The sequence below is a fragment of the Mytilus trossulus genome, chromosome 2 (assembly GCF_036588685.1).
Source record: "Mytilus trossulus isolate FHL-02 chromosome 2, PNRI_Mtr1.1.1.hap1, whole genome shotgun sequence".
NCBI classification, from domain to species: Eukaryota; Metazoa; Mollusca; class Bivalvia; order Mytilida; family Mytilidae; genus Mytilus; species Mytilus trossulus.
Window position 1 is genome coordinate 66,860,896 of NC_086374.1, and position 21,707 is coordinate 66,882,602.

Consider the following 21,707-nt stretch of genomic DNA (forward strand, 5'->3'; position numbering starts at 1 on the left):
CATATCCCTAAGAGAAACGTCAAATAAATCAAATGATGATGTGCTCAATGGGGAGTTACATTTGGACTGAGCAGCTGTTTATATTCATCACTTTCCATTTTTGTTCACATCTGTGTCGTCTTTATTTAATTTTCAATTATGATTTAACTAATTGATTAAAACATTTAAATGATTTCTAAATTATTTCCCTTGTATAGGGACAGAAAAAAATAGCTGCACTATGAAATATTGTCCTTTGTGACACAATTTTATAAATCATCCATGAAATTATGTGCAAGTACTAGGGACAATTTTTCACTAAGGGAGACACTATTTTATGGTTTACAAATGTGATATTTTGTCCTATGAAAAAAAATGAAAAAGTTGAACTGTGAATTAATGTTCTAGAGGACACAATTTCATGGGAACTTTTTTGGCTTACAGATACAGGTGAACCACAAATTCAGCTGTTCAACAAATAACATATTTTCAATAGGCTTTGTATACAGAGATTGGAAAACCACGAAATCAAATATCCAAGAATATAAAAGTTTTCATCAATCCACGAAAATAAATGAATCCACAGTAAATGTCTACAGTTACAAATTTAACAAGTTACAAAATGGATTGAAATAAATGTCCTTATGTGGCAACAGTGCTTGCAGCATTGAAGAACATGTTACCACTTTTTAAGTGAAACAATATCTGATGTTATAGTTTTATTGAATGATATATTTGCACTTTTAATGATTTTCACCGATCATTGGAGAACAGTTTTCATTAAAGTTATTGATTTTTTCTATGACATTTATGTAGCGAATACTATGTGATTTGAAACAATAGTTTTGTTTTACAAGTAAACATGAACTTAGCGAAAGTAATACATTAAAATGTTTACACTTATACATGTATATTGTAACAAATGGTCTTACCGATTCTCCTGGGACTCCAGTTTGTCCGTTCAGGCCTGGAGGTCCAGGGGGTCCTGAGTTTCCTTGCTCTCCTGGTCGTCCATCTTTTCCATTTAGACCCTAGAATATCAAAAGTATATCACTAAGAAAAAAGTAAAGTAACAAGAATATTGAACTTGGAGGAAAATTCTAAACGGAAAGTCCCTAATCAATGGCAAAATCAAATGATAAAACACATCAAATGAATGGACACCAACTGTTATATTCCTGACTTGGTACAAGCATTTTCTTATGTAGAAGTTGTTCTCTAATTTGGCAAATTGTCAAAGCTTCATTAAAGTGTAGAATAGATCCACTTTCTTCACATATAAAGCAAACAATTTAGAAACTTAAACCAAAATGAATGAAGTTGTCATCAAATATTAAGTATATGATAACATTTAATCTTGATTTTTTCAAAAAGTGCTTGAAATTTAGATATCAAACAGGTTTTTTTTATATTAAATTTCAAGTAAAATCCTTATTAGGCCTTATTTATGTCCATTATAGATTTTAGCTGAACTTACTGCTGGTCCTTGAGCTCCGGGCTTTCCTTCGTTACCAGTTTGTCCCATTGGTCCCTGTAAAAAATATATAATCTGGTGTAAAATTTCATATAAAAACATTGAATAATTTGTATAAATAAATCTATTTTTTAAAAGTAAAGTTGATTTAGCTTTGGTTATTTAGCTGTTTAAGTTGAAATAAAAAAATATCACTTTATCCATTAAATCAGAGATCATTTGCAAAACATTAAAAACTTTCTGCATGAAAGTGAAAAATTTTTGTTTGAAGAAAAGATTAGACATAAGAGGACTTACCCTTGGGCCTCCTGGTCCAGGTGATCCTGGTGTTCCAACGGTACCCTAAAAATAATATCACAGAAAATATTAAACTCAATTTAGTCTTCACATTTCAGTGGTTGTCCAACATAATAGATATTCTTCTATTAAATTAGTCCTCATACAGATAAATTAGCCAGTAAAACACTGATGACAGTCCTTGTCTATCTCAATACAAATTTTCAGTCCATGGGCTTTTACAGAAAATAACTTAATGTTGCCCACACCCATGCCTGAATGAACATTTACTATGTTTAGCAGGTTAGACAAATGTGAATGTCGATTAAGAAAGAGTTTTTTCAATAATTTTTGATACATTTATGATCATATTTTGTTACTTTAAATTTTATTCTATGTTTTGTCATTTTTGAAATCTGAAAGTTTTAGAATTTCCTTGTTGAGGCCGATAGGACCTTTATCAGGACTCCAGGATAGGGTGTTTTTTTAATTTTTAGATTTACCCTTTCGGGATCCAGGAATTCTTTCTTTGAATTTCGTGATGTCAGGATCCAAACCTCAGAATTTTTTGTTTTTAAGCCCGGGATTTTGGGATCAGGACCTCTCCTACCCCCTCCCTCCTTGTTAATAACTTTTGTATGTCTGTTAATCCAGACTGCAAGTGCACAGAAAATGGTTTGGGACACAGTTCATGGGATATTTGGGTTGATCTTTCAACAGCTCAAGTTCAAATTTAAAGATGGTATGTATGTGAACTTTTAAGTGCAATAAATGCAGTTCTAACAATTTGTAGGGCTCAATATTGAAGATGAAATAAGCAATATATTGACAGAGGGTCTGTTAAAGTTGAAACCAAAGAAATCCCAGCTTATTGAAAAATCCCTAAATGGATTAGAATCTTACAGCTTCTCCTGGTGATCCCTTCTCTCCCTCTTGTCCACGTTCTCCATCACGTCCTTTGGCGCCTGGGGGTCCCTGTGGTCCTGGGCCACCAGTTTGACCAGGTGATCCCTACAAAATGAAAAACAAATATAAGTATAAACTCCAAAAACTTTCAGAGAATTTTTAGGTCCAAGTTTTATTTGCTAATCCGAACTTTTGGCAAACCTTTATGGGTTACAAGTCCCTGCAAATTAATGTATATATTTCGGAAAAACTAATTGAAGCTACATTGTAGTACTGAATCTAAGTACAGTATGAGCTTGCAACACATACTAATAAGAATGCTAAAATACACAATAAAGCTGCCTTTTTTTATTGCAAAATAGTTTAAAATCCTTTAAAAGTTCTGGTTCATTATAATGTTTTTTTTTTGTATTTTTTAAAAGGCCTATCGTATCATACTTACTCTTTCTCCTGATACACCTGAAGGTCCTGATGGTCCGGGGATTCCTGGGGCACCCTAAATAAATCAAATAATATATTTCAATTTTTGATTAAATTCAAACAAAGATGAAATTGTTTCAAACAAAACAAAAACTGTAGTTTGTTCTTACAGTTTTTTTGTAGACAATTAAAATTGGAACAACTGGAAATTAGATGGATATATATTTTAAACAACAAAATTTGTAACTGTATGGCAGATTTAGTAGTTGGTCTGCATACAATTTTAAAAGAGAATCAAATTTCGCAGATTCTAATGAATTTTCTGTCAAATTGTTCAATGGATATTCTTCTAAGATTGTAAATGATCTTTACTAACAATCATTAATTGACCTACCCTCTTTCCCTCTGCTCCAGCTAGTCCTGCAAGACCAGGTTCACCTGGGGCACCAGGGTATCCTCTTTCTCCTGGATCTCCATTACGTCCATCTTGTCCGCCTAATCCCTATTAAGTAATTTGAACATTTACATATCAGAAAATTGAATACAACACTTTATTTATGATATGAATATGGAGGAAAAAAGATATTTAAGAAAAAATATATATTATTTTTAACCAGCGCATCTCAAAATAAAATGAACCTGGGTGAGCCACACATTTCTTTCTTCTTTTTTTTTATCTAATTATCAATCTTTGACTTAAGATTTTGTAATTTTAGGCCATCAACATAATCATTTGTGAAGCGAACAAAAAAGATTATATTTTTTCTTTTGAACCAATTCCACAAACTGACATTATAGTTCTTACATTGATAGCTCTTTTAACTGACAGTGAATCCTTTGAGGTGAAGAACATAAGAGGATTTTAAAATGCTTTTACTCTTCATCATAACATTAAAATGCACAAAAGAAATTGCTTTATTTTTCAAGCACATGTTTTCTAATACCAGATGTTGACTTGGCAGCAATTAAGTTTTAAAACAGAGAGAGGGAATCTGAAATCTGTGTATTTTTGTCAAGCATCATTGAGTTTAAGTAATATCTCTGCACCTAATTGCTTCCAGTAAATACTTAAAATGAACATAAGATAAATTTAATGAAAAAAAATATTTAACATCATATTTTTCATCATCTTGAAAGCTTTCTGGTGCATAATTAAATTTGACACCTGTGCACAGATCTACCTTAAACTTACACTGTTCTTCTGATTTTATCACTCATAAACCTTTTTAATCTTATGATCTAATCATATTATGAAGAGAATAAAGTTTTGATCTTACTTGCTCTCCAGCGGCTCCAGGAATACCTGGTTCTCCGGCCTGGCCAGGGGGTCCTTGTGGTCCAGGGAATCCAGAATTTCCAGGGGCTCCGGCTTGACCCTACAAAAATCAATTTGACTCTAGTTATACTACCTGTTGTGTGTATAAAATGGAAGTGAGTTTAACAAAATAAATAAATCCTTATCTTGTTTTATGCCAAATTATCGATTTTTTTTTATGTCTCATTGCATATTTTAACCCAGGTCCTAAGATTTCATTCAATGCAAAATGCTAAAGAATAAGTTTGACTAACATTAATTGCAGCAAAAAAGTCAGATGGGCTTAGTGTCTTTTAACATTGGTTCTATTTGTACTCTGCCTGACTTTATCAATCTGCTGTATCTCTTTGAATGCATCCTATTTTGATAAGCAACATATTCAATTTATGTTTTATGTCTCCACATATCATTGTTTTGTTTGGTTTTTCGAGTTTGCTAGTTTTACTCTTATTTCATAGAATATCCTGTAGCATTTAACTATCAAAGGATATTTGGAAATTTTTCATTACAGAATCTCATGTATTCTGGGTAATATTTCTAACCATGTACACCAAGTTTTAATTAGCTGACAGCTTTCTGAATTACTGATATATATTCCAATAGTATTTCAGATTGTGATATGGGGTGTGGTAAAACTTACGACATCCCCCTTTCCTCCTGGTTCTCCATCACGTCCTGGGGATCCTGGTCGTCCAGACTCTCCTGGTTGTCCTGGTAAACCACCTACTCCTGGAGGTCCTTGTAATCCTTGGTCTCCTCTTTGTCCAGCTTGTCCAGAATCTCCCTTTAAAAAACATAAATCACTCAATATATATGAAGTTACAGAGAAAGGAATTAGTGATTTACTATATATAAATTATTATTTAATAAGAACTCATTGAAACTTTACTTATAAGTAACATAGGGCAAGGATGTAGAATGCTTTAAGCATAAGTAATTCTAAAAATTAGGTCTTAGTAAGGCTTTATATTTGATCATAGTAATCAATTTTTTCAATCTCTCCAATTATTTTAATCAAAGCAATTATTTCATGTATATTTTTTATAATTCCAACCCTACCTTTGGTCCTCCACTACCAGGGAAACCTGGTGCTCCAGGGGATCCAATTGATCCAGGGGGTCCAGATTCTCCAGAATTACCATCTTGTCCTCTCATTCCCTGAATAAAGCAATATATTACTTATGCAAATAGTTCTACAAAACTGGTAAAAATGCAATTAAATACATTATCTTGACAAAGCCTTATTTTGCTTCAAGCGTCACTAAAATTTGAACTTATTAGAAGATAAATAAATATTGAATTTTTATTTTTTTGTTTTAAAAACTTACAAATTTAAACAAATCATCAAACAACAGATAGACTGGTACTGTTGTATAAAATTTAAAGAGTCCAAGAGTTTACCTGTGCTCCTGGGGATCCATCTCTTCCTCTTTCTCCTGGTGCTCCTCTTGGTCCCAATGGTCCTGGGTTTCCTGGAGGTCCATTAGGTCCTGGTGGTCCCTGAACAAATTTAGTGATCAAATTAAGTAGTGATAAAAAAAAATCTTCACTATTGACCAGACCAATATTCCTGAACATGCATAAAATATTTGCCACTGGATGTAAATCTTGCAACTGGACGTTAAGCAACCAACAATAAATCACTATGGACCAGAAACCATTTTCTTTCCACAGTTTTATAGCATATTAATTATGGGCTCTATTTCTTTTCTTTTTTTCAACTGAATTCTAAATCTTTCCCTTTTCTTATGATCCCTTTTTTACAAAATTCTTGGGATCTCCTTTCTGCAGAATTCTTGTAATCTATAAGCCACTGAAGTCCATGGCAATTTCTAGAATTTGGATTTCCAACTCAAAAGCCTTTCTTGGTACCATATAAAATTTTGTTGTAAGACTTTCTTGGTATACATTCATATTGTGTGGTATTTTTTTCAGATGACTTAAAAAGGTTTCACATGGGGTTCATCAGATAAATGTAAAAATGTAAATAAAATATGGAGAGGAAAAATATGATAACTTTTTAACAGAATTTTCTTACAAATATTTTTTTGAAACTTGAGATTGAAGTAAAACATTTCAGACTCTTATAAACAGTATCTTATGATCTTTCTTATCAAGGAATGAAATCTTAAGATGTGCATGTCTTTTAACTTTGCACGGTTAATTTACTATAATGATCCCTAAGTATGTCTGAACCATACTATAGGTCAATTCCATCAAAATACCTATGTCTGTAGATAAGAATTAAATCTTATTTTACCAGTATTCTGACCTTTTTAGTTAATTGACATATTGCAGTATCAAATTCTTAACATGAACTGAAATTGTACTTTAAATTTTTCTAGTCTGATCTATTTTATGGACAATATATTCTTTTATGATTTGAAGATCTTGGAAGTAGCATAGCTCAGTCTTCTACATCTTCAATGAGATTTCAATGCAATCTCAAATAACAAGCAATCTAACCTTTTCTCCTGAGCGTCCTTCTTCACCAGTTTTTCCGGCCATTCCCAACATTCCCTGAAATGTTAATAAATATTATAATAGGCAGCTGTGTCAAGAGTGCAACACTACACCACCCCCCTTTTTTTTACACATGTATGGAAATTGTTGCAAAATTGATATGGGAAATTTAGAAGGCATTTAACAAGAAAGATATGTAATGGCTCTGTGGAAAAATAACCATGAGAATACCCTTAGGCATTTAACTATTGTTTCAAATATGACTGTTAAAAGTTCCAATACACAAGGACGAAAAAACCCAAAAAATTTTAACTAAAAAGTAAGTTGACATTCATTGATGCGAAAATAACAGTGTTAAGTCAACATAGCAAACTCAGGATCACATACATATTGATCCATGGTATATCCTTTTGAATCTTTAACTCATTTAACTTTATGACTGGTGTAATTCAAAGGCTGTATACCACTGGGCTAAACTTAAAGGCATTTAACTATACTACTAGGCTAAACTTATAGGTATTTAACCATACAACTGGGCTAAACTTAAACACATTCAACTATATGACTGGGCTTAACTTAAAGGAACTTAACTTTACGACTGGGTTAAACTTAAAGGCATTTAACTATACAACTAAGCTAAACTTAAAAGGCATTTAACTTTACGACTGGGTTAAACTTAAAGGCATTTAACTATACAACTAAGCTAAACTTAAAAGGCATTTAACTTTACGACTGGGTTAAACTTAAAGGCATTTAACCGTACAATTAAGCTAAACTTAAAAGGCATTTAACTTTACGAATGGGTTAAACTGAAAGGCATTTAACTATACGCCTGGGCTAACTTACCCTGTGTCCCTTGGGTCCTGGCATGCCGGGCATTCCTGGTTGTCCTGCATTTCCCTAAAATAAATAAATAACATTAGAAAATTCTGTAATATAATTCATTATCCAGCCTCTTACAGGAAGAGGATTAGGCCAACAGCAGTCTGCGCCAAAAACTTTTTAATCTACTAGTCCGGACACTCAATAACAAAAATTGTCCCTATATGACTACATAAAATATTGAAAATTTTTGCTAGTCCAAATCAATATTTACTAGTCTGGGGCATCGGACTAGTGGCTAACGGTGCAGACTGCAACAGCTAGACATAGGACTGTAAATAATTGTATAGCATATGAGCCATGTACTCTTGTACATATATGTTGTCTTGCATTTTTGAGGCAGTGATATCATGTTAAAGTTCATATGTTTTTTCTCACTTCTTGAAAGTAATATGTTCTGTGTCGACCATGCTATAATAATTATGACTAAAACTATTTTTACATACATTTTCATTCTCTCAATTTTATTCTTTAAAAAAAAATATGTGCTGTGTCTGAAATCCATTTGACTGATTAAGAAATTACAAATATTTAATACAATTAATTGTTATAGCAGGATTTAGATTTTAAAACAATCTATCATTAAAACACAAAACAAATTATCTTTATTTTCAGAGTATAATAAAATGCCATCTTACTGAAGATCCAACTGGTCCAGTAGGTCCCTGTTCTCCTGGTAAACCTTCTTCACCCTGCAAACAAATATATTGGATTTTTTATTACTTAGGATCAATTATTGCATTCAACTTACATTCATGAATGTCAAATATTCTATTTGCTTATACATGTGTAATACTTGAATTCTATAACAAGAAGCCATGACATTAAACATAACTCTTAGAAACAAAACCTCTTAAATTAAAAAAAAAAATATACACCTAACATTTTAACATTTTCACATGCTTGATGGTGAGTGTCAAAATTTAAAAAGGACGGTAAAACTTTTAACATTAGGACCTTTAACTTGACTATAAGGACAATATTATAAATATAACTTGAAAAAAATCAACAATCTATTAATGTTATTTTATTTTAATGTCTTTTGACAAGCTTTCTGATCTTCTTATTTTTCAAGTTAGAGTAAACAAAAATAGCACTTCTTTCCTAAACCTGGATTAAAATAAGCAAAAATTTTTGAACAACACTTACATTTGATCCTTGGAGTCCTCCAGGTCCTGGGAATCCCCTTTCTCCTGGTGATCCCTGAATAATACAAAAGCATTGTCAATTCAAAATACAAATTACAATGCAAAATTTGAGGTTGACATATTACTTGAAATGGTTAAATCAAACAAACGTAAAGCTTATGTTTAAAATGGTTAAATTAAGCAAGCGTAAAGCTTAAGTTTGAAATGTTAAAATTAAGCTAACGTAAAGCTAAAGTTTCAAAATAATTCTGTCATTCAAAACTTTGGATTTTACATAGTAGACCTATGTATGTGTGTATATATTTCATTATCCTTGCTTGATTTGCATTAAATTTTTGAAAAATGTAAAAAATAAAATAAACAAACTTACAGGTTGTCCAGGGTCTCCTGGTTCCCCTCTTGCTCCTTGGTAACCTGCTGGTCCCTAGAAATTAATACAACATTAATATAATTATCTATTATTTTTGTTTCTTCTATCAACTCCAGTTTATTTTAAAAAAAGCTTACACTTCATATACTTCTTCAAATAAATATATAAATTGAAAAATGCCTGAAAATTGAAATAAATCATAATGAAAGAAAAATGTGTCTGAGATTAAAGAGAAGTGTGTCTGAGAACATGAATGCACTCTGCTCAAGCATTACAATTTTCCAAGTTAAAAAAGGGCATAACTCTAGAAAGATAAATCACTAAAAATCAAAACTTGTAACTCTGTCTGTGTGTTATGGTTCGTATCACTGTGTATAAGTTTCATAAAACTTGTATGAGGCAAACTAAAGTTAAATTACAGCGATCTTAAGTTGTTAATTTCTGTGTCATTTGGTCTATTGTGGTGAGTTGTCTCATTGGCAATCATACTATATGATCTGCCAAAACGGACAAAAAAAGCCCTGAAGAGGTTTTGTTTGAACATGTTTTGCTATATTTCAATTCTTCTCATTTGTATAAACTTACAGCTGGTCCTGCAGGTCCGGCTGGTCCTCTTGGTCCAGGGGGTCCCTGAAAAATACAAAGTTCACACATAGTATTTCACTTTAAGCATAAATTGACAAAATTGAACCTAACTAGCTGTAAAACCCATACCCAAATTATTCACTTTCATTATTAATTGAACAATGTTTCTTTATTTATATTTTTTGCCTATGCCTCTTTAAAAAAATAATCCTCTTACCATAATGTTCATATTCATTATTTAGTGTAATTATTCAAAATTTGGTTATTGGTTCTTTAAAAAGTCTTGTTCATTTTGTGTTGTTAAAAGGAATGTGCAATTTAAATCATGACACCCTCAATATATAGTTGACTTACCATTACAGCACCACCAACGGGTCCGGGATAGATGTTTCCTCCTCCATTGTATCCTCCTGATTTTTCATCCCCCATTATAACCTTTGAAAAAAAAAAATTACCAAAATTACATTATATTTACACAATTATAATATCAGTAGAAGAAAGGCAAAAGATTATCCATGGAATGATAGGAATTTCATGGTTACAAAGGTCAAATGAAAAAAGTAATATGGCTTCTTACTAAAATCAATTTGGTGTTAAAACTTCTTACAGAGTTAAAATATATATATTTTTTTAAACTTTTGTGTTATATGTCTTCAGGTGTCACTATTTTAAGGAGGCCAATTAGAAGTAGTACAAGGTAGAGAAGAAGGCGGAGAAGAAACTGTTAATTTAGAAGATGACATATTAAGATATTCACAATCAACATTTGTGTTCAGTTTCCCTTTTCCCACCATTTTTAAATACCATGTGCTTTTGTTTTGCAAATAAAAAAATCTTTCAAAAACATTGACCAATATTTCTTTCATATGCATTGTCTCTTGAAATCATTAAATGATAAAATTTGAATTAATCTTTTATACTACATTATGATTAAGATGTATACTCACATTTATCACATGTATCATGCTATCATATTTATCATACTTATCATATTTATCATTGATCATTTTTATCATATCTATACATATATCTATAACTTACCTTTCCAGATTCAATGGCAGCTGGAAACTTGGGATGTTTCAAGATGGCTATAAATACAAAAAAAGTATTCATATCTACATGTATGACATTTCATTTATTTAAGTTAACTTACATAATAATGATTATCTCCCTTTTTCAGGGAGTTCCAAGTATGTGTTTTCCTTCTTAGGTTCATATTTGGAACTCTAAATATATATTATATACTCTTGCTCTAATCTGGCTAATTACTTATTTTTAGATCGAGTGCAAATAAGTAGAATGTTGTGAAAAAGGAAATATTTTGCATAAATAAGATCAAGTTATAAATTTGTACCATCTTGATTGAGGACTCTGCTCACGGTCAACTATGAGTCAAAGGAAGATTATATGACAAGATTGCTACACTAGTTCAAAATTTCCCCCTCAGCCTACAATATATTAAAATAGGCACAAGATTAGACAACACACCTCACTCCCAAGTCTTGGAGCTTTTGAAATGTCTATTAACTCCTATATATCCTTTTTATATTAGATTCAACTTTTATAAGATCTGAAACAGGGCTCTGAAAAAAAAAAATTTTTTCGTTTGCAAGACTTCTCAACTGAGTCACTACAAAGGCATCATAAGGCGGCATTTTTGAGTAAAGGGGGTTGTGTCAAAAGGCATCATTATAGAGGAAAGGGTTAAATATGTCAATGGAGGTTGTTATTACCCTTTTAAACTTTTCATTCATAAAATTGTGTATTTAATTACTGAGTCTGACCAATATATCTTAACTTACGTTCACATGAAGTAGGACAACAGTCTCCATCCAAACGGACCTCTTTTGTGTCTTCTTTACAGTTTAAGGCAACACAGGTCTCTGTGCGACAGAATACGTCCAGTTGTCCATTTGAGTTTAGATTTGGTGTACATTCACAGGTATAACAAGGTACATTTATAGGATCAGGTTTGAATGGTTTACCAACATCATATTCTTCACCTCTATACCTACATTTTGTTGGTTTATCTGTAAAAAAAACCATAATAATTTCTGTAATTTGCAATATAAAGTACTTTTGAAAAGTATTTCAAAACCATAAACCAAAACATTGATTAGTAAACATACATCATATATGAATATGACAGAGACAGATTGAAGGTCAGGCCCTTTGTGGAGCTACATGTAAAAATGTACATATATATATGGCTTATTCAAAGATCAGAGATGTGGTAAAGTTACCAATGGTACAACCATCCACCAGAATACATTTACAAATGAAGTGGATAAAAGTAAGTCTACCACTATAAAACTTAGCTCAGTGCTCCGAGCACAAAAATCATGCTCGAAACATGAAATCCAGCAATTTGATTGGTTGATTTTCGAGTCGGAGTACAAAAATCATGCTCGAAAGTTTTATGACTGTGAGGCCTTTAACAAGGAAAAAAACAAATACAAATAGTCAGCTATATACATTATAAAAGGTCCTAAAGTGAAAAACAACCAAACAACTTAAAATAGGATAAGACCCTATCTAAAAACTACTGACAAAAACTGAACTACAGGTTCCTCACTTGGAACATGCAGGCACATAAACCCTGATGTATTGAGTGCTTGGCAAATGTAAACAAAGAAAAATGGATTTTTTTTAAGACAAGGAATATTTTCCTTACCTTGCTTACAGGCCAATTTGGATGAATAATCCTTTTACAAAATGAAGGTATTCTTCGTGTAAATGATATTGAATATATTTTTTTTTTTATCAGTTTCAGGAATGTTTCAGATGGATTTAGACATCATTTAATGTAATTGCTTAATCACTTTTCTTATAATAAAATAGAGTTCCAAGTCCCCCCCCAAAAAAAAAAAATTGCACATATTTTATCTATCCAAGGTAAAAGGGATTATTAAACATGATAAACTAAAAAAGGCACCTTTTATCCCCTTTTTTAAAGATTTTTTATTAATTTCTCAAGACGTGAAGGCCTCAGACCAAATGCATTGTGATTTCCATTGTAATTAATATTTCAAAGAGGCATAACTTGTAAAAAATATTTTATCAGAACTAATTATTGAAAGTGTCAGACATTGCTGATATAAATGTATAATACAGGTTTCATAAATTTCTGGCAAGTATTGAACTTAGTAGGGAGCTCGCTGCAAATTTCCTTGTTAATCAATATTTACATGGGGCATAACTCTTTCAAAAATAATTGATCTGCACCTAGTCATAGAGTCTATAGCTCAAATGTATTAAAATAAAAGCATACTTGCCAACTGTCACTATTTTCGGGGGATTTCCCCCATGGAGGCTCCCAAATTGAAATTTTGAAAGAGCAATTTTGCCCACAATTTTAACAAAACAATTGATTTTACAAAGGCTTCTAAAAGTATGAAGAAGCCAAAAAACAACATTAAAATGTATTTGCAGGCCCCCTTGAAAGTTTTTTTAGGACTATGTCAGCCATCTTGCACACAAAACCCCATGGGCATTTTGAAAAGTTGGCAGGTATGTAAAAGAATTCAACAAGAATTTGTCTTTGTGCTTGACTTGTGACTTTCCATCTTTTAATACACTTTTTTTTTTCAAAAGGTAATTTAAATTCGCGAATTTGTTAATTATTTATAAGAGAAAACCATATCAAGAGTAGATGTTGATGATGGTGTGTATTTTAACGTAATAGTGAACCTCAATTCTATAATTTACAGATCTAATAAACAGGGGAACGGGTCTGTGTCTGTGGTTAGATTATCTGAGGAACATGTTGAAAGGGGAAAGAAACATGTAACAAACGCTTAAGTTAATATATAGAAAGGGGAAAGAAACTACATTTTCTCACTTCATATCCCATTGGTTATCGATCATACCGCTTTTACAGTGTCATGCTCCAAGCAAGGAAATTAACTCTTTATTTTATTCATTTCCATCATTTTTATATGACTTAAACACAAATTACAAATGATCTACTATCGTGATATCATATCGTGTTCAGTTTAAGTAACGTTTTTGTACTGTCCCTGTTCAGATGCCGGATTTTGAGAACACGGGAACGGAGACCATCAAAAAGCAGAGCGTGGATACATTCTAAAAAAGTGTTTCCAAATCAGAATGATGGGGTGGAGTGGGTTTCAACCTTATGTTCCCATTCAAAAAGCATTTGATAATCCAAACAAGAGGGTGTCTGGCCACATGCACTCGTCTCAGAATATCCCCCCCCCCTACATACCTTTATATCAAGGTATATAGGAATTTTTTTCTGAGGCAAGTGCCTGTGGGTCTGGCCAATCATTATCAGTTCCTTTTTGGATCTGCCATTGAAAAGGCAACAATTAAAACAGGAGTGAGACTTTTTTTCATGCAGTCTATTAGGTGCCTGAGTGCCCCCCCCCCCCCCTTTTTTTGCTCCCTAAAACAACATCTGATATTTAGTTCCATTATTCTCGCCGGCATTTTTTATCTGTATCTGTATAATTCAGTGATACTGGCACAGTTTAAACACAACGATATCAAGTTTCAAAAAATGCACATGGGCAGACTTTATCTTTTTTTTTATAAGTATTTTACAATCTGTTAACATATGCATTTCGGTCCTCTTTTTTGTTTCATCAAATTGAACCGGCAGAACTACAGTAAAATGATATATCTTATCTTATAAGATTCTATGATTGAATAAAACTCTGCCACGGTCAACAAACGGAACCATCCAGGTCTATAAAACCATGGCGGATGTGTACGATAAAGTTGAAACGTTTCTGATTTATACGTTTTCACGGTATGAATATGACAAAAAGAAATCATCGGCTAAAACGCAAACAACGTTGCAAAAGTAAAATAGTGGATACGCAACCAAATGCGTGAACGACGCGAACAGAATTTATGTTAGGCAGCCAGTAATCTGACCAGCATGATGGATGATTTTTTTTTCGCTAATTATTCATCATCTTTTATCATGCATGACTTCTGCAGAAGCGTTTGCGGAAACGCAAGTGGTCCTGCAAACGCAAGTGGTCTAGCAGCTCCGAAGTTAATAGACTGCTTGCACTACTCCAGTTACACCTGACCAATCTGCATGAGTACTGTCACTGTATTACACGACCATATAAGAATCAACTGATTTAAAATTAAATACCAATGGGACTATTTCAACTTAAATATTAGTTGTTTTTTAATCATTTCAAAATGGCCGGAGTACGTACAAAATTTCATATTAGTAAACTATTGTCGACTCGTACTTGTATTTTTAAATATGATGCCGGTGTATAATGCATATCGAAAAATGTGTAATATGGCGGCCAAATCAAATATCCGGTTAAAGGCGGTATGTGTTTTCCGAAAGTTAACCCCCCATGAAGCTGCCAACATCAGTTAAAATCTCGGTTAAGATACTCCAAAAGACTTATTTCATGACAATTTTTAACATTATTTTACTTGTGCGTGTTTGCATATTTCTTTGACAATTTGATGACGAAATGCATCCATAATTATAATACCAAAGAACTAATTTAATAACATTTCGCCTTCGATAGCCTTTACTTTGACATTTCCTACCAGGCCTTATGTTTCAGTGACCGAAAACAAAACAGTATTGCGCCGAAATCGCAATAAAAATAATTCGATATTGAGACTCTTAGAGTATAATAAAATTGCAAAAAAAAGTGTCGAAAGCGTTTTCCAAATACTAACAGAATTTCATATGTTGGACAGATGCTTAGAATAAAGACAACATACTTAAAGCAACAACAAAAAACACTTGAAAAGAATAATCTCTATTGCATGATTTTAATGAGGTTTAAAAGTAAGTTTTTTTCAACATGAGCCAGAAAATAAGTAACTGTAATAATAATAATGGTACCTTAAACCAAGGTGTTTAACCATTAGAATCAATATTGAATGTGCATGCATTTTTTGCAGGCCATACTTGTTACGAATTTACGTTACGTTTTTAATCTAATTGACTGTTTAGAACAAAATACGCAAATTGAAATACAATATGCATTTAAATGTTTGCACAGTTGCGTCTTTATCTCCTTCGTTTTTGGCAGCCAAAAGACACTTTTCAATTAAAATGGTAGAAACATGTTTTGCATCACCACTTCCATAAGTGTTTTAATTATTCTATCGTTTATATTTTTCAATAAAGTGCATGCGAGAATTCAAGGTGCATTCAAAATATGTATGAAAAAACACAAAATTGATAGTTGACTTAGAAAAAATTAACGTTGCATTATGTCTGAAGACACTAAAGCTTAAAAAAGCAGTGAATGCCATGTAACTTACCTTCAGATTGAGCATCCACAGTCCATATCACAACTAACAGGCCTAAAAGGCCCCACCGCACATGGCTAAGCTTCATTTTTGTTATTTAGTTCTATTGTCTATCAGATCATTGAAAAACAACAAAACAGTTTATGGAATAAAATTTCAACAGAGTCCTGTTGGAAAGACTAAATATTGGGCCTGAGTTGACAAGCCGTTTATCTAGGAAGGGCCGTGCTGCCTTTTTGCAAAAGCAACAGCGGATTCCTAGGTTCAATTTTGAAAACTTAACGGCAGCGGCCAGTCGCCAACTGTTCTATCCAGGGCAATCTAAAATTTGTACACAAACATCGGTTGCTGCAAGAGCCAATCATAAATGAATACTTTTTAGATTGCTGAGATGGGGTAAACGCCCGAGAAAGTAAAACGGCTGTCAGTCAAGATTTAAGCGTCATCTGGAACCCATGATACCGCCGGAGAGTAACAAACTGATGGGAACCAAGATGATTTATTACGAAATGAGCTGAGCGAAATTCTATCTTGCTGACATGAATAAAACATACACCAGCATAATAAAAAAAGTTTTATACGCGACCTACAAGATAACCTTTGTCTACAAAAAATCAATTACCAGATTGCAATCTTACACAAGTGTCTGTTTAAAAACTGCTTATGTGTGTAAATTAAAAAAATATATTTCCACTTTCTGTGCCATGAGGTAGCAGAAGGGTGAAAATTACACTTCAAGTAATTTTAAATCAAAGTAATTGTATTTATTAATCAGAGAGAATTTTAGTATCAACAAATTAAGTGATTTTTCTTCTTCAGATAATGAGTATATATTTTAGTTTCTTAACTCCTTTTTTTTTTAAATATAAAGAAAATCAGATTTTTTCAGGGGTTGATATAAACAACAGTCAGTATGGAAAACAGTCAGTATGGACAACAGTCAGTATGGACGTTTGGATCCTTATATAGGAACAATTTCTGAGCCACAATAATGGCACATAAGCTCGGGTCATTTTAAGCCTAAATGATTGTAAAAATACTTTGGACCTGTTATCGTAAATGCATACTAAAATCCATATAATTTAAAATCCTTTGCTTTTGTGTTTGTGCGAGGGGGGATCACTAGTCTAATTTGAAACACAAAACAAAATTATTGTGATATCACGAAGCGAAAAGGGGCTGATAGCTCATTAAATGTTTTGTAGGTGATTTTGTATATTATTGTGATTTTTTTAACCGCGCATTTCTTCCTGTTCCTTTTTTTAGTTCAATAACTAAAAATATTGTCATTTGTAGCTGCAAATATGATCCCCTTTTATCCAAAGGGAAAATGTTATCGTTTACTTGCGACTTTGTGTATGTTGTACTACAGTGTGTAATCGCGTGTGCTGCACGAGCGTGAATGTAAAAGGCCAAGCAAATATTTTTTATGATTTCTGTTTCTTCATAATAACATGTATAACATATGCTCATAAAAAGTAAGTTAATCCAATTTTCTAAGAAGATAATAAAAGAGATTTGGTACTAAATTCACATATGTATGCGATCTATTAATGTTCTTAAAAAACGTGATTTCATTATTAGGTGTTTATATGCAATGATATAGGTGCATTTTGATTTTAATATAAATGCACAAACAAAAGATTAATTATATGTTTGTAGATTGGTTTTATAGCTTTGTTTACGTCCGTTTGGGTTGCTGTCTGATTTACATATTCGACACATCTCCTTTTATTTATTAATAGAGACTTTCTAAATATCATATGTGAAAAAGTGTATTTTATGAATACAAAAGGAGGACACTAAGAGTAAGCACGTGAAAAAAAAGAGTATCATTGGGACAGATCCAATGCTTATTGTTTGGAATAAAGGAGACATTGGTATATATCAAAGAAACAATATCGAAACGACCATACTCAACTCCGTCTCAACGCATTAAACACCAAACCTTGACCCCCCCCCAAAAAAAAAAAAAAAAAAAAAACATAAAAAAACTGACACACACAGATCACCATATCGGTTAGTTAGTATATATTTGGTCTTCAACAAGGGACACTTGTCTTCGAATTTTTACCTCTATGTTTCACTATAAAAGTTCAAACTCTTTTCAGACACAACGATTCAGTCATAAAAGAAGTGAATAAACGTTGGCAGAGTATATCGTAGATATGCCATCAACATATTTAATGACAACTACATAGCATCCGTAACGACAACTACTAAGAACTAGTACATGAAACGTGTGACAACATCATAACACCTGTAATGAAAACTACATAGCACATGAAATGACAACTAGATAACAACAATAATGACAACAACATAATACCTGCATACAATGCCTACTACATAGCACGGCCACCTGTTATGGTATTTACATAACGACTGTAATTACAACTTCATAACACAACACAAACAACAGTAAGGACAACAACAAAATACCGGAAATGCTAACTTATTTACAACTTCATAACAACAATAATGACTACTACATAAAACCTGAAAATCCAATTACATAACACCTGTAATGACAACTACATAACACCTATAATGACACTACATAACACCTGTAATGACACTACATAACACCTGTAATGACACTACATAACACATGTTATGACAACTACATAACACTTGTAATAACACTACATAACACCTGTAATGACACTACATAACACCTGTAATGGCAACTACATAACACCTGTAATGGCAACTACATAACACCTGTAATGACAAGTTACATAACACCTGTAATAACACTACATAACACCTGTAATGACACTACATAACACATGTAATAACACTACATAACACATGTAAAAACACTACAAAACACCTGTAATGACACTACATAACACCTGTAATGACAACTACATAACACCTGTAATGACAGCTTTTTACACCTGTAATGGCAACTACATGACAACTGTAATGATAACTACTTGACACATGTACAGTACCCAAATTGCACCGAGTACTCAAAATTGTTCACAGTATATATCAGCAGACGAAGCTTTCCCTGGGAAAAGTAAAATCTACGGAAATTTCACAAAAGGTGCAATTTGGGTACCTTCACGTTAAAGTACAATAAGGTGTAAAATCAGAAAAGGAATAAGAAATTGTGTCCAAACTAAAAATCATGCCAAATTGACATATATAAATATGCATTCAATTGTATTCTTATCTACTTATTTGCTTTTATTTTAGTTTACTTTTCTATCATCAGAATATAGGCAGTATAAGTACAATGTATCTGCTAATTACTGGTCATTTGTCAACTTTAATTCGGTCAGTTTTGATGACCGAAAGAAAATATGCATACTATAGGTAAATCTTAATTTCAGAAATGCACACATCAGCACTTTTTGAAAGAATTGTCTTTTTTTAACAACCGTCTAGTTTATGATTGATTATGCCACTGCACAACGGGGAGTTTGATTTCAAGACATGCATGACACAGCTTTTTGTTGTCATGATGTATGATATTTTGTGGTTGCATATTATGAAATTTATGGTGTTATTCAAGGCATTCTGCATCAAATTAGAAAAACGTGATATTTTAATGCTGACTGTTCTAGTAAAAAGCGATGTCATAAAAGTTATATAGCGTGATGCCTTAATATGCGTCACGCCCAAGTTTTCTATGTCAGCAGAAAACAGAAAAGTCAGCTCTGACGAATGCATAATGAAATAGAAGTCATCACTGTCTCGAGAGCACTGTAACACCATAATAGATATACGGTGCTCTGTACTAATTTTGACCGTCCCAGAAGTACATTTATTATATTTCCCGATCGCGAATCCATCCATTTCCAATAGGGGCCGAGGTTCCAACCGAACACCATGAAACGTTCTCATAATTATTTTTTTAAATAGCAAAGGTGGGGGGGGGGGGGGGGTGTTCTTTTAAAATTATTTATATTAAAATATTTTTTTTAAAATGTGTTTGATAATCTGCAAAGACATCAAGAAACGATGCTCTAGGATTGTTGATTTAAAAATATCAAAAAATCTCCTTAATTGTCCATGATGCAGTGAAACAAAAATCAGTCTTGGGGAAACATGCTTTATTTATTAGTTATTATTGGTTTGAACTAGCTTCAGTGACTGCAAGTACTCTTAGTTAAGTACATTGTGGTTTTCTGTCGTTATATAATTAATTTGTTTTTGTGGTCAGTGCCAGTCTGATGAGTCAAATTATTTCCGACGGTTCTTGTGTTGTGTCTATCCCAAGTCTAGAGCCAGTAATTCAGTGGTTTTGGTTTATTGATGTATGTATATTTGTGTATCGCTTATTTGTCACAAATCGGGCTGCGTGTTTTTTTCGTTTAAATTGTTTCACATTTTGTCATCATGACTAGACCCATTCTACGGCATGGGTTTTGTTCGTTATTGAAGGTCATGGCGGTACGCTGACCCATAATTGCATACATCCATATGTCAATTATGCTTTGGTGCATATTGTTGCCTCATAAAGATTAATAAAGTTTAATGTTGAAAATATAATTACAAAACACTATTGGTTTTCGGAAATATACAATTTATACACAAGCTTACTTATACTTTCAGATCGAGGCGGAATAAAAGTTGTTCGGTACCAGGGGCGGATCCAGGATTTCAGATTAGGGGGGCGCAAATTTTGGATCGCCGAGCGGAGCGTGGCTAAAAAAAAATTTGAGGTTATTTTTTTTTTGAAATATTCTTCTACAGGGGCGCAATGTAGGTATTTCGGACTATTGTGAGGTACAGTCAGCAAGAAATTATAGTTTCAAGTAGAAACCACCTAAATCCAACCTGACAACAATCTACAATCACTAGTTTCATGGACGGACAGATATAAAACAATATGTTCCTTTTCCGCGAAAAACCTCTCAGTTATGATGGCAAGGTCTCCTACAAACTAGAAAAAATCTCCTGACACCAATAACTTACGCACTACATGTAAGAAATTCATTCTGCATCTATGATAGAGTTTATAAAGCTGCAGCCCAAAACAGAAACTGAAGATCATGCGAACATTTTATTTTGTGTCTGTGTTCCTTTATGCAAACCAATATACACTCAAGACACCAGCACTTCTAAAATAATCTATATATCAATATCAGGTCATAAATATCTGTCAACCAATCCTTGAAAGACATTGGTGCTGGTAGTTGTGATAAACAGAAAAACAGAAACATCACAAAAATAAAAAGCCCTTATTTCAGATCGTCAATGTGTCGTAGCCATTCAACATGGTTTCAGTCATGTGAAATGAAACCGGTTCACTTAAGAATTACTTTAACACTACATAACACCATCCTCGACAAACTTGGTTAGGACGATGGAAATGTAAAGAGTTGACAGATAGACGGGCAGATCGACGGAGGCAAAGTGAGACAAGACAGATAACATAAATTCACATGACCAATATAAGATACTAGAACTAGATTTTGCAAACGAAAATTTCCACTTTTCGCCGTGATTTTCAATTGTCCTTTCATAATACAATGTATGTTTTTACTTTTTGGATTTTCGGAGGTCGTGCGAGACTTTATATATACTGTGTTCGCCACAAATAACTATAATCATTCAGAATGAGATGCCGCGTGATTTACGAAGTTATTTTTATTTTGTGGGGAT

The 21,707-nt window shown here is 32.7% G+C and overlaps 1 protein-coding gene across 2 annotated transcripts in view; it reads right to left on the reverse strand.

The window, feature by feature from the left end:
* The window catches only part of LOC134707837 (fibril-forming collagen alpha chain-like), a 36,969-nt gene extending 20,518 nt beyond the window's left edge, over positions 1-16,451 (reverse strand). Inside the window, exons 1-20 of one of the 2 annotated variants that reach the window (XM_063567915.1) lie at positions 16,098-16,451; positions 11,621-11,848; positions 10,860-10,906; positions 10,173-10,253; positions 9,819-9,863; positions 9,234-9,287; positions 8,865-8,918; positions 8,354-8,407; positions 7,680-7,733; positions 6,837-6,890; positions 5,772-5,870; positions 5,430-5,528; positions 5,011-5,154; positions 4,333-4,431; positions 3,450-3,557; positions 3,078-3,131; positions 2,633-2,740; positions 1,751-1,795; positions 1,457-1,510; positions 912-1,010 (exon numbers count right to left, since the gene is read on the reverse strand). In XM_063567915.1, coding sequence (XP_063423985.1) covers positions 912-1,010; positions 1,457-1,510; positions 1,751-1,795; positions 2,633-2,740; positions 3,078-3,131; positions 3,450-3,557; positions 4,333-4,431; positions 5,011-5,154; positions 5,430-5,528; positions 5,772-5,870; positions 6,837-6,890; positions 7,680-7,733; positions 8,354-8,407; positions 8,865-8,918; positions 9,234-9,287; positions 9,819-9,863; positions 10,173-10,253; positions 10,860-10,906; positions 11,621-11,848; positions 16,098-16,173 — 1,656 coding nt within the window. In that variant the 5' untranslated portion in view covers positions 16,174-16,451. Of the gene's footprint in view, positions 1-911; positions 1,011-1,456; positions 1,511-1,750; positions 1,796-2,632; positions 2,741-3,077; positions 3,132-3,449; positions 3,558-4,332; positions 4,432-5,010; positions 5,155-5,429; positions 5,529-5,771; positions 5,871-6,836; positions 6,891-7,679; positions 7,734-8,353; positions 8,408-8,864; positions 8,919-9,233; positions 9,288-9,818; positions 9,864-10,172; positions 10,254-10,859; positions 10,907-11,620; positions 11,849-13,508; positions 13,529-16,097 lie in introns of those variants that run through there. The other variant, XM_063567916.1, reaches the window with a different exon arrangement.
* Positions 16,452-21,707: the final 5,256 nt, after the last annotated feature.